This window comes from Dufourea novaeangliae, unplaced genomic scaffold, assembly GCF_001272555.1.
Source record: "Dufourea novaeangliae isolate 0120121106 unplaced genomic scaffold, ASM127255v1 scaffold355, whole genome shotgun sequence".
In the NCBI taxonomy this organism is placed as follows: Eukaryota; Metazoa; Arthropoda; class Insecta; order Hymenoptera; family Halictidae; genus Dufourea; species Dufourea novaeangliae.
In genome coordinates this window covers 471,825-489,011 of record NW_015374251.1, presented here as the reverse complement: position 1 = coordinate 489,011, position 17,187 = coordinate 471,825, and the positions used below count along the sequence as shown (strand labels likewise).

The following is a 17,187-nucleotide window of genomic DNA, read 5'->3' as shown; positions in this document are numbered from 1 at the left end:
TGGTTTTTGGATAAGTTTTGAAAACGCTTGAAATTAAACGTGAGTTAGATTGGCGACTTTTCGGATTTTCATGAACCTGAAGAATACCGCTATATTTACTTGTATAGGTTGACAACGATTCGTTGGGTACCGAAAATTTAACAGCCAATAGAAATTCGATATTAAGCGCCAGCTAAAAGCGAAACGTCATTGTAAATTGTTTTCTTCTTACATCGATAGTCACTATAATTATCCACTTCACTTCACATATTCACACACAAAAATTCACGAAATTGTTGAATTGGGCATTAACAATTATCCGTGTCACCGTTTTCAACTAATATTTAATTTTTTACGTACTGAAAAATGATCATGGACTAGCCACTCCATCTACGGTGAACGTCTGAGCTACAGGTTAATTAATACGACTTTCGTGTCCCTAGATGGCGTTATCAAGTACTGTACATGTGGCGCCACCAACTTCCGTTTCCGTCTCGTTGAAAAGTCAATTTTCAGTTTTCAATAGGTACATAAATTCCGCGCCAAATATAAAAACCGCACCACCTCTGTTTTGTCGGCATTTGTTTTAACAGGCGTAAAAAATTTATTCTTCGTTTCCTGTGTTCAAAGAGATGGGATCCACGGCTTTGATTACATAATTCGTATCACTGAAAGTGATAAAGTGATGTTTATTGTAAATAGTTTAGTTCACTTGTTAATTTAATGCACCACATTTTTGGAAATAGTTATTGAAAAAATTGTATCATTCCTGAAGTATTATTCATTATAAAAACCTCCCTTCTGAAGTTCGTCGTCGAGAAAGAAGAAATTATTTTTATCTCGTGGCAATATGTCCATGTATTTAGTCCGTGGCACAATCTAACGGCGAAAATGTGAACTAATTTGTCTAGTAGCTTGAGCCTTCTACTGTAGATGGCGCTATGGTTTTTTTTACTTTTCTAATATACATGACATCTAAAAAATTGAATATTAACACAGTGAGGTTATCCTTATATTATAATTTGTTTATGATACTAGTTAAAAGCGCTAAAATCAATAATTGTTCACTCACAATTATATACTGTCGTATTGATTCCCATGCACATAGGACATAGAGTGTTTACTATACTAATAATGTTTATCTTGTATTATCCATTCAATATGAAATAATTATTCACAATACCACTACAAACTATAAACATTAATAATTTGGACTACTAACATTAAAAATAAATAATTTGTTTGTCTTTAATAGATGTAATGGTAATAAGTTAACATCTGCTAGAATGAAATACTTGAAAATATGTTTACATAAAGGTGTTGCTACTTCAAAAGGTCATTGGGGTAAGGTTACCACAAAAGTAGACTTTAATGTCACTCCATATAAAAGAAATAAGTCGATAACTATCTGAAAATACGATTTTGGGAAATGGCTTTCAAAGTAACCAATCGAATTTTTCAGTGACCTTGCATTAATCTAGTTTCATATATTTTCGTTTCGTGCAATGATGGAAGGAAAGTTGAAAATCAGATACAAGATCACATTTGTTGGAAATAATTTCAAAATTCATATATCCATGATACTTTAGCGAACTCGATAATAGAAACACAAATTTTGTTCGCGTTTATGCACAAGCATGTATCGAAAATATGCTTGTTTCAAAGCTAGACGGTTACATTTGAATTTTCGCACGCAAATACTGTTGACTCATCGCGGTTCAAACTCCAGAGATTACAAGGAATTTTTTTAATAGATAAGAAGAAGTATATTATAGTTTTCTAATTTGCTAGTTTGATTAATCTTGCATATGTATTCATCGCTGATACAAAATACAATCGTTTGGGAATTTACAGGAAATTAAAAAGGGGCATTCACAGAAATTGTGAAAGTTTTGTACATGTAATGAACGTTTTAAGAAAATCTTGAAGTAGCAATAAGTACGTAAGATAAGTGTGATCTCGAACGCAATTGAATAACATCGTTAAGAAGATAATAGATAAAGATTTTATGTGACCTTACGGCACGTAGATTTCGAGAACAGCGGAAAGTGAAAAGTAGGCAACGTCGTTAAGGCTGCCATGTTTTCGCCCCACCGTCTCGTTCGAGCGAATTTGCATTTCATAAGGAGTGTAGCTAATATTGAATCGGCTAGTAACAGCGCTGCTTCGTCCCGATTATTGTCGTTTAAAGTTCGTTTTTCTTGTGATCAGTCGTTAAGAACATTCGAGAGAACATTCAGTGCTTCCGTCGTAACAATGGCAAAAATAAAGGTAAGCTTCAAGTACTGCTATGTCATTGACACTTGTGAACATATTTACATATAGACATTACACTTTCTCTAATGCATATATGGGCGGTATATGTCTTGATTATAATGCAAAACGAATTCTTCGTTGATTTATTTTATGTAAATTTATTTTATCTTTAATTCTTATAATAATTTATTTTAGGCAGGACCTGTTGTTGACATCTTGGGAGATGAAATGACCCGGATCATTTGGGATTCTATTAAAGAAAAACTGATTTTACCTTACTTAGATATTGAATTGCATACTTATGATTTAGGCATTGAGAATCGAGATAAAACTGATGACAAAGTAACTGTAGAATGTGCAGAAGCTATTAAGAAATACAATGTAGGAATCAAATGTGCTACTATTACACCTGATGAGAAGAGAGTAGAAGAATTTAATTTAAAAGAAATGTGGAAGAGTCCTAACGGTACTATTAGAAATATTCTAGGTGGCACAGTTTTTCGTGAGGCCATTATCTGTAAAAATATTCCTCGTCTGGTAACCAGTTGGACTCAACCAATTATTATTGGTAGACATGCCCATGCTGATCAGTACAAAGCAACAGACTTCGTAGTACCTGGACCAGGCAAACTTGAAATCACATGGACTGGGGACAATGGAGAAAAAATTCAACACACAGTTCATTCTTTCAAGGGACCTGGAATTGCACAAGCTCAGTATAATACAGATGAGAGCATTCGTGCTTTTGCTCACAGCTCTTTACAGTATGCTTTGTCAAGGAACTATCCTTTGTATCTTTCAACAAAGAATACGATTCTTAAGAAGTATGATGGTAGATTCAAAGATATTTTCCAGGAAATATATGACAAAGAATACAAAGCACAATTTGAAGCTAAGAAACTCTGGTATGAGCACCGTTTAATCGATGATATGGTAGCATATGCAATGAAATCAGAGGGTGGTTTTGTGTGGTCTTGTAAGAACTATGACGGAGATGTCCAATCTGACTCTGTAGCACAAGGATATGGATCTTTGGGTCTGATGACTTCAGTCTTACTTTGTCCAGATGGACGTACTGTGGAAGCAGAAGCTGCCCATGGTACAGTCACCAGACATTATCGTCAATATCAGCAAGGAAAGGAGACTTCGACTAATCCAATTGCTTCGATCTTTGCATGGACTAAAGGATTGCTTCACCGGGCAAAATTGGATAACAATGAATCTTTGAAAAAATTTGCAGAGGCTCTAGAGGCTGTCTGCATCGATACTATCGAATCGGGCTTCATGACTAAGGATCTTGCAATTTGTATTAAAGGCATGAAGAATGTCACTAGATCTGATTACCTGGAAACATTTGAATTTCTGGATAAATTGGCAGATAACTTGAAGAAGCAGCTCAAGTGACTAGGAGGCGATTTTACTGATGTACTATCAAAGTATTAAAGATACTTATGGAGTGCAGTATATATCACTGGTTGTGGGGGAAGAGATTGCATTTAATTTGTAGTTGTAAAAACTAGCGCAAAGCATAATGTATGTACAAACGGTAATATATAAAAAATTGAGATTAATATATTTGTAATTGCAGTATTGAAATTATATATCGGCGATACTTGATTTTTACACTGTGTAGAACTAAATTTTTCTCAACGAAGTTTTTTAAGAAATCGTTAATTATAAATGAAGTTATGTAAGTAGCTCGTGTACATTTTCTTCCCTATCTTTCGTAAAAAAATTACTCAGAAAATCTTTTTAAATAATTTAAGTTATCATTACATACAACGTGACAAACTGGGAATTACACAATTTTCATTTGTTTGCTTAATTTTATCGACAATTTCATCGTAAAAATTTATGATCATTTCGAAAACTAACATGATACATTAAAGTAGAACACCATTTTTAATACTTTTTTGGTCGACGTCGTTTAAATTTGAGATATAGCTCTTGTGCAAGATATGGCATTGTAGATTGTAAAAAGAGAATGTTCTAGAAAGCCAGATAGTGTAACTTTTATATTATTTCGTATTAGCTTTTACACATTTTTTTAGATTAGTATAACACGTAAAGATTGCCTCTCTGTCAATATAAAACAAAAATTACCAAGAAATCCTTAACTTATTTACTGATCAGTCAATACCAAAAGGCCGTACAGCTAAGTTCTATGGAGCTGTTTTATCATATTGCGAGAGTACTCTACGAAAAATGGGCATATGCCACAAAAAACCATACTATTTATGTACCGCAAAATACAAAACGTATTTAACGAATAATTTTGGGTAACAATTAATCCCACGATGACAATGAAATAATAAGAACAATCATTATATTTCTTTGATTATAAATATGTATCTTTTTAGGTTAATCATTTGTTATAATAACCATTAAACAACCATAATGGTTACCTAACTATCGATTATGAAAAAGAAATCGCCATTACAAGCGTAGTGTCCCGTCCAAAATGTCTCTGCTGATGTCTACTTTGTGTGTATACATTCTGTTTCTCTTTTGTTTTCTCCGTGCAGCTTACCATGACTTTAGATATTTACCGTTTTTTCACGACTTGTCAATCAGATAAATATTACACACCGTTATACTCTATTACAAGGATGTATGTACCTACAAAAGTTCTCGATAACTATTTTTACACATTTTATCTGACACTATTTAAACATTGGAGGGTAAATTAGGGATTAACCATGATGCATCATACACGTGTGATCTACACGTGAAGGCTACGCCAATGTGATGACTGACGGAAGGAAATATGGTCAAAGTTTACTCGAATTAACAATAGTCTTTTTGTTAATTTTTACATCCGGGTATAACAATAATTATTCATCAAAATATTTCGGAATAAAATAAATTATAAAGGTAGAAGTTGCTATTTGATAGTGCGCAATAAACTTGGAAAAATGTATCGTTTAATTTACCAAAGCAAAACACCTTGGAAGGCGACGATAACACTGAAATTTTCATCTTTAACAAGAAGTTAACTACAACTATACGTTATCGTCCATGAAACCACAATACAAAAGTTTCTATTAGAATAAAACAACGGGTTTTACGCGAATACACAATTCACGAATGATTTTCAGGGTAAAGAATTTATTCGAAGAGATTGTTGAAGAATTTCTCGATACTTTCTGCGGAAAACATAAAAATAACGAATAAATGAGAAATCTGTCCCTTTTTTCTTCTCAGATGTTTGAAACAAATACAAAGCCCTGTGAGGGTATATCTACATTTGAAACATTGTGTCCTGCTGCTAAAACTTTCAGTGTTGAAAGTAAAAAGTAATATAACCATTAACGTTCTTGGTACTGCAAATAAGAATACCCCCTTAAACGGTACACTAGGAATAAAAGAAACACAGGACCTTGCCTGATCATGTAACTCGTTCTTAATAAGTTAACCATCGGCGTGAACGTCAACCATAGTGAAGAACTTGTTTCTCGAAATAATTCTGACGTAAAGAAAGCATTGTTCGAACGATTATTACAAGAAAGAAATTGTGTTTACCAATACGAATGCTTTGGTTGAAAGATGGCTGGAAGATGGCCAAAGATGTAAAACGATGAAATTATTATATGGTAAATAGTGATGTTCTTGCTTTCTTTATTACGAATAGTTTGGGTGGCTCGATTTACTCCTGCTGGTTCGTGTCGAGGGCTGCAGGACAAGAGCAACCAGAGGAAGTGGGGGCGTACGAGGACTGTGCGTGGATACCAGAATCAGAATTGGAATTGCAGATGGCGCCTGACCTGCGCCACTTTGGCTTCACCGTCGTTCCTGTCCGAGTCGGTTAAAGAGGAGGGAGGGGCTACTGGTTCGCTCGGTCTTCGTAGTCTTTGTACGATTCATCCTCCGGTCCGTTGGCTACCAAGTATTAACGCCGATGACAAAGAGGTGTTCCGACGAATAAATCACGAGTATCAAGATAATAAGAAGAACGAGCGACGCCGTGTCAGGAAGGGAGAAACGAGATAGAAGAGGAAGAAGGGAGGGAACCGAGGGTCCGTGCAGCGTATCCGATTTTCTCCGGCGCGGCGTCGGAAATCGTAAGATGTCGCGATGGTAATCCGGTGCTCCTTTTGGTTGGCTCTGCATACCGTCGGAATTTGTCGATGTGGCGTACCTATTTCCGACTGTCGTTCAATTGGAAAATAACCTACCACTCCGACTGAATTAACTCCGTTCGAGGTTTGTTTTCTATCATCGAATTCGGGATTGATTCTTTCCTCGACGTTTCTGTTGACTCGCCCGCGGGGGACACGCACACACGCGTGTACATGCTGAATGCGCACACTGTGCCGTCTGCTTGTCAGAAGCGGCCGTTCGACCGTAAACCGGAAATCGTTCGGAGAAACGGAAATCGTACACGCGTGCCGGGAAACTGGATCTTCTTCTTTCTTTGTTACTCACGCGTTTCTATCCGTGGAACCGAAACTGATTCCATCGTGAAAGATTACTCGTAGATTATATAGAGTACCGTACAGAAATATGTTCGATAGATTATCAAGCTATGGCGGGAAAGAATGGAAATTCTTGTAGAAAGATATGATTGATGTTCCGGCGACATCTTGTTGACCTACTATAATCGGCCGCCGTATCATGAACGAATGTACATAAACCGGATGTTATGAGTATGAAAGCCAAACCATTGACTATAATCTTACTGAGAACCTCAGAATGATTGATTGTCACGGTGGAAAAATAAGAGTTATATTGTTTTCCATAAATTTGAAAAGTTTATATCAATTTCCTTTTAGTTTACGTCACACTATTGTAAATGGAGGTTTCAAATCTTACTTTGATTCATGGTTCTCTGTTTTAATTGTCATTTACCCGAATCCTGACGCACAATGTGTGGTACAGACCTGAAATTTCCATTGTTTAACAAAAATTAATTTTATAAGTAACCACCGAAACGATCTTATAAACACAAGAGCTAGTCTCCAGTGATCGATGCCCAGACGAAGTATGTACTAACGTCACCGATGGTATCTCATTGGTATCAAGAAAATCAATGGCGGAACAATGGAATACAAAATTAAATTCGTTCGTTCCGAATATTTATACGGACGGGTATTTTAATGAAAAGCATTGTTCCCTCGCGGTATAATTCCGACACGTCTTCTTCCATCACCAGTTTCACTGGGAAGAAAAAAAATGGCGGCCAGTAGCGTTTAGATTGTGCGACCACCGAGTACTTCGTACTTGTGTTTCCGTAACGCTGTACAACAATGTCCTCGTCACTGTTCGATAAGCTGTGACCTCGAGGAAGCGTTCATTCTCAGGTGTACGATCGAGATATAACCGTATTTTCCTCGAAGATGTGTAAACTGCTGGTAGAATCGTTTTAAGGTGAACAGTGAGAGAAGGAGAGAGAGAAGGAGATGTGCGTATGCGATCGTAATGTAATGGCTCGATACGTTAATGTCATCGAGAAGGAGAAAACTGTGTAGACCGATTGAGAAGTGAATGCCGTTCTCCTTTTTTTTTTTACCCTGTCGGGAGATACGCTGGGCCGTGAGGAGGTTGAGGGGGAATTAAAGGGGTATCTTTATGCACGACAGGAACACGGGAGGACGTGCGTGGAACAGAACGAGCCTCGTCCAAGATGTCAGGAAGGCTGCCCCGTTTGCGTGCACTTCGTCCGCGACCCCAGCAGACCAAGATCGAGTCGCAAAAGGAAGGTAACCTTAAAGAGGACCGACAGGAAGTCACGATGACGGAACAAGAGTCGCGATCCGACTCCGAGGAGGTCTCGTTGGACGATAAAGACGACGATGATTCTGCAAAGGATAGTTCAAAGGACGATCACGACGGTCTCGTCGACTCGCAGGGCTACGAGTGTAAAACTTGTAAACCACCGAAACCTTTGCCGAGTCTCAAGGCATACCTTGATCATCTAAAAAAAGAACACAAACAAAAGGTATATTATTGTTATTATTTTTCATTTAAACGAGGGGAAGTTGAATTTTACCTGGGACTTAATAATCGTCTTTTAATTTTTACGAAATAAAAAAGAAATTATGTAACAAATTCAGTGCAATTACAGTTGATGCAAGTTCATTTTTACATAATTTAACGATTTACCCTTAAGAAATAGACAGTTAACAATTACAATAGTAACAATTTAATAGGTCCTTTCTTTTTCTTTCCTTATAAGATTGACAAGGGGTTTTTGTCAAGATCACCTTATTACAATGCTAGAAAAGTGACAAAGAGCATCTCATGGTTTTTAGGGGAAATATGTACGCGATGCTGCAAATCGATGTTCAATGTGTTCCTATGTTGCATTAAATTCAAGGGACCTTGAAACACATCAAAGAGTCCATCATTTAAAAAGGAGGTTTTTTAGATGTGCTAAATGCTCTTATGTAACACATGTGCGTGCTCGTTACACGAAACATGTGAAGTATCATTCTATGCCAATGATCAAATGCGATGCCTGTGATTTTCGTACACCATACAAGGTTAATGCAACTTTCATAAAATGTGGTAAATAGTTTATCCTCGGTCGAGTGGTTCAACAATAATTGTATCTTTGCAGTGGAATTTGGACAGACACACTCGGAATCATGGTGGAGGAGGAGCTTTTCAATGTCGTGCTTGCAATTTCACGGCCGATATCAGGCAGAGCTTAACGGTACACGAGACTAACCATCATGAGCCTCCTGTGGGACAAACAAATCGTAAATCTAATGCACCCTTTGAGCGTAAGCCAAGAAATAGTCCTAAGCGTTACAATCAGGTACAATATAATAGTTTGATCGATGAATATTTTATGTTTTGATGTGTATTCAAAATCTGTACAATATTATGGCTCTCCAGGTGGGTGCAAGCGACTTTCGGGACACACTTCACATATCAGGAAATACAACAGTATCCCTCAGCCCTGGTGATTCGTTCATGTCCGATCAGTCAATGAATTCTATGGAAGATAAGAGGAGTGCGATAGCCAATGCTGAATGCATTGCATTGAAATGTGAGGAAAAAGGCTGCCAGTTTATCACAGCATGGGATTCAGAGATGCAGAGACACTTGGCAGAGTGTCATGCACCTGTTACACCGAATAAGTCTAGGAAACCATTGCCAATGTTAATTCCTTTAAGTCCCACTAAACCCAATAGCACCAGTGGGTCTTCGACGACACTGTTGAAAGTTCCACGTGTAAGAGTAAGGCCGGAACTCGCTCAAATCGCAAGGGACACAGAATTGGCTCGTTTGTATGGGAATAAAGAAGTTAGTTGTATATTCTTTGTATAATCCATTGATACAAATTCGTCGTTCCATTTCTTTGTTCGTGATATCAGTGTTCTTTCAGCAGGTCAACAACTTAAAGAAGGATGCGAATAACGCGGCAGATTTGTTTGAAAAAAAAAATGCGTCCTTCTTTGATAAACTAAAGGAAAAGCTTACTACATCGGCGTCAATAAATAACGGGGTGCCGGAGGTAGCAGTAAGTACTACGAACGATTTGAAATGCTGGTGTACTTTTAAAGCTAGTAGCATGGAAGAGCTGGCTTGTCATAAACAAACACACCACACTGCTCTCAGTGTATCTGTGGGCACGACGCGTTGCCCAAAGTGCAGAAGACGTTGCAAAAGCTCGACTGATCTACAAGCGCATATGCAGTGTTGTCGATCGACAAGTAACGATGCGTCCATAGACAGTAGCTTAGAAAAATTATCGAATTGTTCAGAACTACGTGTGACCTCGTATCGCGGTGAATATGCATTCCCAGGGCAAACGGATTGGGACGTAAATCTCAGTGGACTGAATTCTTCTGGATCATCGGTATGATGTTTCTATAGAAGTAATATACTTACATATATATATATTACATATATACATATACCTGACCTTTACGCGTGCACATGAATAATGAAATGAACACACGCACACGAATGAATAGAAAAATTGCAATACGAGAGTCAACAGATCTGACTACATATATACACATTTTCTACACGTTAAAATTTCATATTAAGTGTTTCGATTGCAAGCATCCAGTACGGCCATTTGTGTAGTATACAGCATAGAAAATGCTCCATCGAATATATCACCTGAAGTATCTTCTTTAGTTTCAGTATTTCAATAGATTTACCTTCTATGTGGTACTTTTTTTTGGAAATACTAAAGGTACAGAATATAATTGAGTTGATAATGTTAGGTAGTACACCTCGTACTAGATAGTATGTTTTTCGTTCAATTTTCAAGCCATGGTCATTTATTTCACGTATGCAATGCTATTTTGATAAATTATTACCATTATGTTTCATATTTTCTTTCTTCTATTTGTTTTTGTACATATGTATCTTTTTATTATTAAGAATGTGCTTTAAATGTTCCCTTTGATAATCGAGACCGTAGTCGATTGTGTTTCGAGCGCAGTTAACGGTTTATTTTGATAAAGGCAGTAAAATCTTTTGTTAGGTTGAAGGCACCTCGACGCATCCAAGTGGCCGACGGGTATTCAAATGCCCGCATTGCCCATTTTGGGCATCAACCGCAAGTCGCTTTCACGTTCATATTGTCGGTCATTTAAATCGGAAGCCATTCGAGTGTTCCCTGTGCGCGTATCGCTCTAACTGGCGGTGGGACATCACAAAACATATTAAACTTAAAGCAGCTAAAGACCCAGTTCATCTGACTGCCAGGGTACTTATGACGGATGAAACCGGTCGACGGAATTATTCCAAGTATAACAAGTATCTTGCACAGGTGAAAGCACAACGTTCACTTATATTAAGCAAACTACGCCTACGTTTATTAACCGAACAGTGCTTGTCCTTTTTTCTATCATTTTTTTTTTTTTAATAGGCGCACTGATCTTGATTGTTTTACTTTTTTTCCTCTTTTCAATGACAAGCACCAGTGATGATCCTTAATCCATAAGAAAAATAAAACTTCAAATTTATCTCTATCGGAGCGCTTGGACACTTGATTGGTGTTATGATCTCAAAATTGTATCGCAATTACAAGCATATTCTTAGTAATTGAAACCGACACGGGTACGATAATCTTAAACGTTTCAATGCTTCGAAAGTGACTTCTTAGTTTTCAAAAGAAATTCTCAGTGTGCCGATTAGTGATTTTTTTTCTGCCAAATTTACGAGTTTATCTTATTCTACCGCGCAGCAATAATTTGTCGCGCGCGCTCCTTCGTAGAAACTATCGAGCATCGAACGTAAACTGTCTGTAATCTTTCGTAGGTGGAACAACAATCATGGGATGAGCAAAATATGGAGGAGCGTAGCGTGGAGGAAAGTAATTCCGACGAACCACCGACTAAGCTCTTAATCATGAACAGCAATGAGTATATGCAATCACCGGAATTTACGTCGACTCCGGTTTCAATTGTATCCACGAGCGAAGGGAATAACGTTAATACTATTAACATCGGTCTAAGACCGCCGCCTCCGTTAAAAGCTGCCTCTAGAAATCGTGGTCAATCCTTACTAAAAAATAACTTGATATCCCCGCAAGGACAAAGCAGTTCTGCTTCTGCCACGTTGATCGAGGACAATAAACGTACTATGTGGAAATGCAAGCGTTGTAATTTCAGGCATTCAAACAGAGAGACCGTATCGTTGCATGTTAAATCCCACAATGAATCGGAGCAACACCACGACGACGAAAAAGTAAACCCTTTCGAATGTACCATTTGTTCCTTGATTTTTCAAAGAATTCTGCTACTCTGTTTCTTTAATCCGACATATACTTTGCGCACAGAATCCATTTGGCTGTGGAGATTGTCCATTTTCCGCCCCAGATGCTGCAACATTATCCATGCATAGAGTCCATCACCGACCTAACCTGGAAGCCATCTTCAAATGTTACCTGTGCCCCTATTACGTCAGCACAAAGGCGTACGTATTTGAGTACCATCACAATTGGCTATATTTACATTATCAAACCGGCATTCCCGTACATAATATTCATTTTATCATTCCAGGGAGCTATTGGATCACGTTAGGCTTCACGGAGAAGAGCTTGCAGTTGTTCATCAACAGAGTACGGATTATAATTTTTCACCTGTTAAATATAAAACACAACAAGCTAATGCCACTAACAGTGAGTTCGACAAAATTCTTTAGTGCATGTCGCCGAGTGTCATTCGTTATTTCTCATTTCAGATACCGGTCGTTCGAAACAGGAGAAGTCTGTCGAACAAGTGATCCACATAACCACGCAGAACAACGTGACCTGTGTCTCGAACGCCTTAAAAAATTCGAACGCACCACCGCCATTGCTTCTTGATACTCGAGCATTGCCCGAGGCCCCGTTGGTCTGGGTGTCCAAGTTGGACGGTACCCTCGCGAAAATGTTAAAATGTCGTCACTGCCCGTTCGTGTCTTCTCGACGTGCCGAGGTACGGGACCACGAGACCATGCACCTCGATTCACCCAGTCAGGGGCCCGTTATTGCCTGCACCGATTGTAGCTTCACTTGTACCCGACGAGAGATTATGGTCGCCCACACAGACATGCATTCTGGGTCGCTGGGCACCGTGCATTGTTTAGTGGACGATACCAGGCCTGATTCTCAACAATTAAGCGATCTGGCCACGCTTCTTGGCTTTACACATTCGCCTGTTCTAGGCTCGGAGCCTGATCTACGAGATTCTAGACTAGTGCATTGCTGCAGCAAATGTCCAGCACGGTTTCTCTGCGAAAAAGAGTTGAGAATTCACTTGCGATATCATTCCACGGAATTAGCCTATTCGTGCCAATGGTGTTCGTACGCCGCACGTCAACCGGCTCATCTGTTGGCCCATCAGAAGGCACACTCCACGGAATACCAAGAACGTACCAAGTATTTATTGTCCTTGTATGGTTACTCTCAACGATATCCACCTCCTACTACCGCTTGCGTCGAGGCGGGTACTCAAGATTCAAGTAATTCAACGTCTACCACGGTTGCATGGATCGTCGTGGAAGTCTCTGAACCGTCGAGTAGTAATTATAATAATTCCAATCAACGAACCGGAAACCAAGTGTTCACCTGTGCCAAATGCCCGGCGCGTTACTTTAAGTTAGATGCTTTGGAGTATCATATGACTCTGCACGGGTCGAATAACAGATTCAAGTGCACGGAGTGCGATTACTCGTCGAAAACCGCCCAGAATCTGGTAAAGCATCAGGTGGTTCACCGACGACAGACCGAAACCAGCGAGATCATCACGAATTTGTCGACAACTTCTGATCCTCAGTTCGGGCTCTACATGCGTGGTAACCCTAACTTCGTTTATCCTGGCTACTTGAGAAATGGCAGATTGAAAGAGAAACGGTACAAATGTCACAAATGTCCGTCTGCTTTCGAGAAACGGGAACAGTACAAAGTTCATCTGACGTTACACGGGGCGAAACAAAGATATCGCTGCGACACCTGCGATTACTCTGTCAAGTACTACGCCAACTATGTTCAACACTTGAAGAAGCATCAGGCGAACGCAGAAGCCCAAGCCTCACGTAGACAATTTGAGGATGATACGATTACTATCGACAGCGACACCATCAGCGATAGTATACCTTTATCCCGTTCAGGAAAAACTTTGAAGTCGTCCAACAGCGGCATGGCCATGTTATCCATGAACGGGACGTCGATGCTAAATTATGGTGGTATGCAAGCTTCCAATCAGGATAAACAGTCTATGATATTATTGCAAAGGAAAGGATTACTTTTACCACCTATCGAGGAGACGGAGACATTACGCTGCCAAAGCTGTCCGTTCTCAACCTCTGACAAGGACGCTTTGGACTCCCATAAACGTCGACACGGTATCGAGAGAATGACACCGTCCTGTCCCCATTGCGACTATATACCGAGGAAAGATGAGAACATCGGTGAACACATCAGGCTACATTTCACGAGGCTGTACAAGCCTGAATCCTATCTCATCATAGAGCTCTTAACCCTGACAATGAAGAAGATAGCTAATAACGGGAAGGAAGAAAAACAAAAGACTGCGGAATTATTGTTCAAAGAATATCAGGATGGAAGATTCTTTCCTCTTAATGACACTAACTCGTTTGGTAGCACTTCTACCGTAAACAACTGTAAGGAAAAAGTTATAGTGGATCCTAATACCGGAGAGACAAAACATTTGACCGTTTAAAAAGTAATATCGTGTAACATACATATTCCTGTATATAATATTAAATGTCCTTGTACAACGCATTTTAAGCGTTTATATACATTTTTAGATCTTGCATTGAATCGAATTAGAATCATTTAAAATATTGTTAACATTTCAAATAGTAGGCTATGCACGAAAATGTGAGAAGTTTGGTACCCGTTCGCGGTACGATTATGTTAATTCTAATGAAATTACTTCGCATAGGAACGACTGTAACTTGATTCTTATCACTGTGACATGTACAGAGACGATGTTTTGTTAAAAACAAGATCAAATGCCGCTATTGCGATTACAAGCGAGCACCGATCATAGTCATTGTATTATTAGCTCGTTTTGAAATTGAACATGTCGTAAATACACAGGTCGACACGCCTTATTTCGTTGAATTAATTAACTTCGTTAGGTTTAACGTTATTGTAAATACAAGACTTAATACCATCAATCTTGTACGATATGGATAATAAACAAGTGCTATTATAGACTGGTGTTTTGTTAATGGACTTCTGAAACCGTTATTAAACTTCCGTTACGAACATAAATAATTCCATTAACAAATGTACATTACATCGAACAATTTTATGTTTATTTGTTAATAGTGTCATTCAATGGAGAATGTGATGTTCAACGAAAGTCTTCTTCCTTGTAGGCGGAGACAGCTGAGCGAGCTGAGCGTTTAATAGATTACCAGGGAAATCCCGAGGCGAGAGGAAAATGGGATCAATAACATCCTTGTAGTTTCGCGCATGACGGAATTTATTTTACGATTTTCTTAAGGTTATGAAAGGAACCTTATGCTAGAAAACAGTGGTCATACGGAACGCGACAAGTAAACAACGTGATTGATTCACGTAAATGCGGAAAAATGTTCGAAGGTGCCATAGCGGCGTTCCTGAATCGGCTTCTGGGCAAGTACGTTGAGGATTTGGACACTGAGCAATTCAACATTGGTATTTTTTCCGGTGACACCTGTCTGACCGATCTTAAATTGAAATCCGAGGCTTTGGTAAGATGCACTTCTCCCTATTCAAAGCACCCATTTATAAAGACTGTAAAATTCATTCCAATGATTCATCATTTGCAGTACCAGCTTGGTCTACCTATCAGGGTAGAAGTTGGAGTTATAGGAAAAATCATTTTAAAGATACCATGGTCTGGACTGTTTTCTCAACCCATTGTCCTTTGTATTGAGGTAGAATTTTATTTTTCTCATTCATCACTGTCAATGGTTACGGACTCTTATTGTTGCTGAAGTTTACATTTATCATTTTAATTTGTGCTTTTAAGGATGTGTATATAATAGCTGTACCTGCTGCTAATGGTGCTTATGATGCAGAAGTACAAAAGAAATTGATAAGGGCAGAAAAGCGAAAAATATTAGAAGATCTGAAGGAAGATGAAGCATCTAGAGAAGGTAATCTATACATATATATGAAATTAGTTTGATGACTGGAATGTTTGCTAATACATGTAATCGCTTCTAGAATGGTTTGACACCTTATTGGCAGCAGTTACAAAAAATTTTCAAATTACTATACATAATGTACATATTAGATATGAGGAGAAGTTAAATGGGTCTCTATGTGCTTGTGGTATCTGTATTCAAAGTATATCTGTAATGACCACAAATAGGTAATTATTTCCTTTATCTATTTGCTAATGTTATGTACCAGGTGTTGTTGTCACGATGAAATAAATTCTAGCAAATGGAAACCAGGCATTTGTGGGAATAATACGAACACGATCTATCAATTATTGCGAGCAAAATCCCTGAGTGTGTACATGGATCATGACACTGAGTCCTGTCTAACGAACAATAGGAATGGATGGGATATGTCCAGTTTTCTAGAATGGAAAGACACAATGCACAGGTCTCTACAAATGTTCGGCGTGGGAAACAAGTTATTCCAATTTCGTACGTTTATAAACGTAATTTTAATTCAGATATGAAATAGCTAACTACACGAAGAAACTAATGACCATTAACTGTACCACAGTTTTGAAGCCTTTCACCGTAAAACTAAAGGTAATCATACACAAGGGGAACGAGGCTCAAACATCTCGTGTGCTGGTTGACATTGTTCTTCAAGACGTTGCGATGCAAGTTACTGAGACGCAGTACGCTACTTTTTGTCATCTATATGATTCGCTACAGCGTGCAATGATTAATAAGTACGTGACATATAATGTAAATCGTTGCGTATAATTTCATTTCAAATTCAAATATATTTTTGTTAACGGAGTAATATTTCAGACCTTATATTAAGTATCGTCCAGATGAAACTGCACTAAAAAATCCATCAGGTTGGTGGAAGTACGCCTACAATTCGATTTTAGAGCACAATATAAGACCCTACATCTGGGCAAGGATCGTTGAGCATAGAAAGAACTATAGGAAGTATAAAGAAACATGTCTGCAGAGTTTACTTCGACCGAATGACACGGAATTAAAATTGGATTTACAAAAGTATGAAGACTGCTTGACAATATTGAATATAGTAATTGCTAGAGAGCATGCTAGACAGGAATTGCAAAATAAAACTATGGAAGACAAATCTCACGATGCGAGTATTGGTAATTCGATTCAAAAGGTCATGAAAAGTATATCCTCGTCCGGAGAAGAGCAGGTTTTAAGCGCAGAAAGTAATGAAACGCAAGAAGAAATGAAGAAAGTATCTCATCATTGTATCAGCATCGGAGTAGGAAGAAAATTTAACTTGGAGAAACTACCGCAACCTATTGGCACGTATAATCTTAAATATTTATGGGTCAATAAAATGGGTACACTAGTAACAATAGGAAT

General features: G+C 38.3%; 2 protein-coding genes across 2 annotated transcripts; both read left to right on the top strand.

Annotated features, from left to right (window-relative positions):
* The first annotated feature begins 1,946 nt into the window (after positions 1-1,946).
* Positions 1,947-3,858, top strand: LOC107192564 (isocitrate dehydrogenase [NADP] cytoplasmic). Its single transcript, XM_015581854.1, has 2 exons — positions 1,947-2,250; positions 2,431-3,858. Exons 1-2 carry the CDS (start codon positions 2,059-2,061, stop codon positions 3,637-3,639), a joined length of 1,401 nt encoding a protein of 466 aa, XP_015437340.1. The 5' UTR covers positions 1,947-2,058; the 3' UTR covers positions 3,640-3,858.
* A 3,691-nt stretch (positions 3,859-7,549) lies between these two features.
* On the top strand, positions 7,550-14,415 carry LOC107192558 (zinc finger protein 91-like). Its single transcript, XM_015581848.1, has 10 exons — positions 7,550-8,173; positions 8,487-8,717; positions 8,795-8,995; positions 9,076-9,486; positions 9,572-10,042; positions 10,682-10,969; positions 11,461-11,889; positions 11,981-12,117; positions 12,204-12,322; positions 12,385-14,415. The coding sequence occupies exons 1-10, from the start codon at positions 7,859-7,861 to the stop codon at positions 14,364-14,366; spliced, it is 4,584 nt and encodes a 1,527-aa protein (XP_015437334.1). The 5' UTR covers positions 7,550-7,858; the 3' UTR covers positions 14,367-14,415.
* The last annotated feature ends 2,772 nt before the right edge of the window (positions 14,416-17,187 follow it).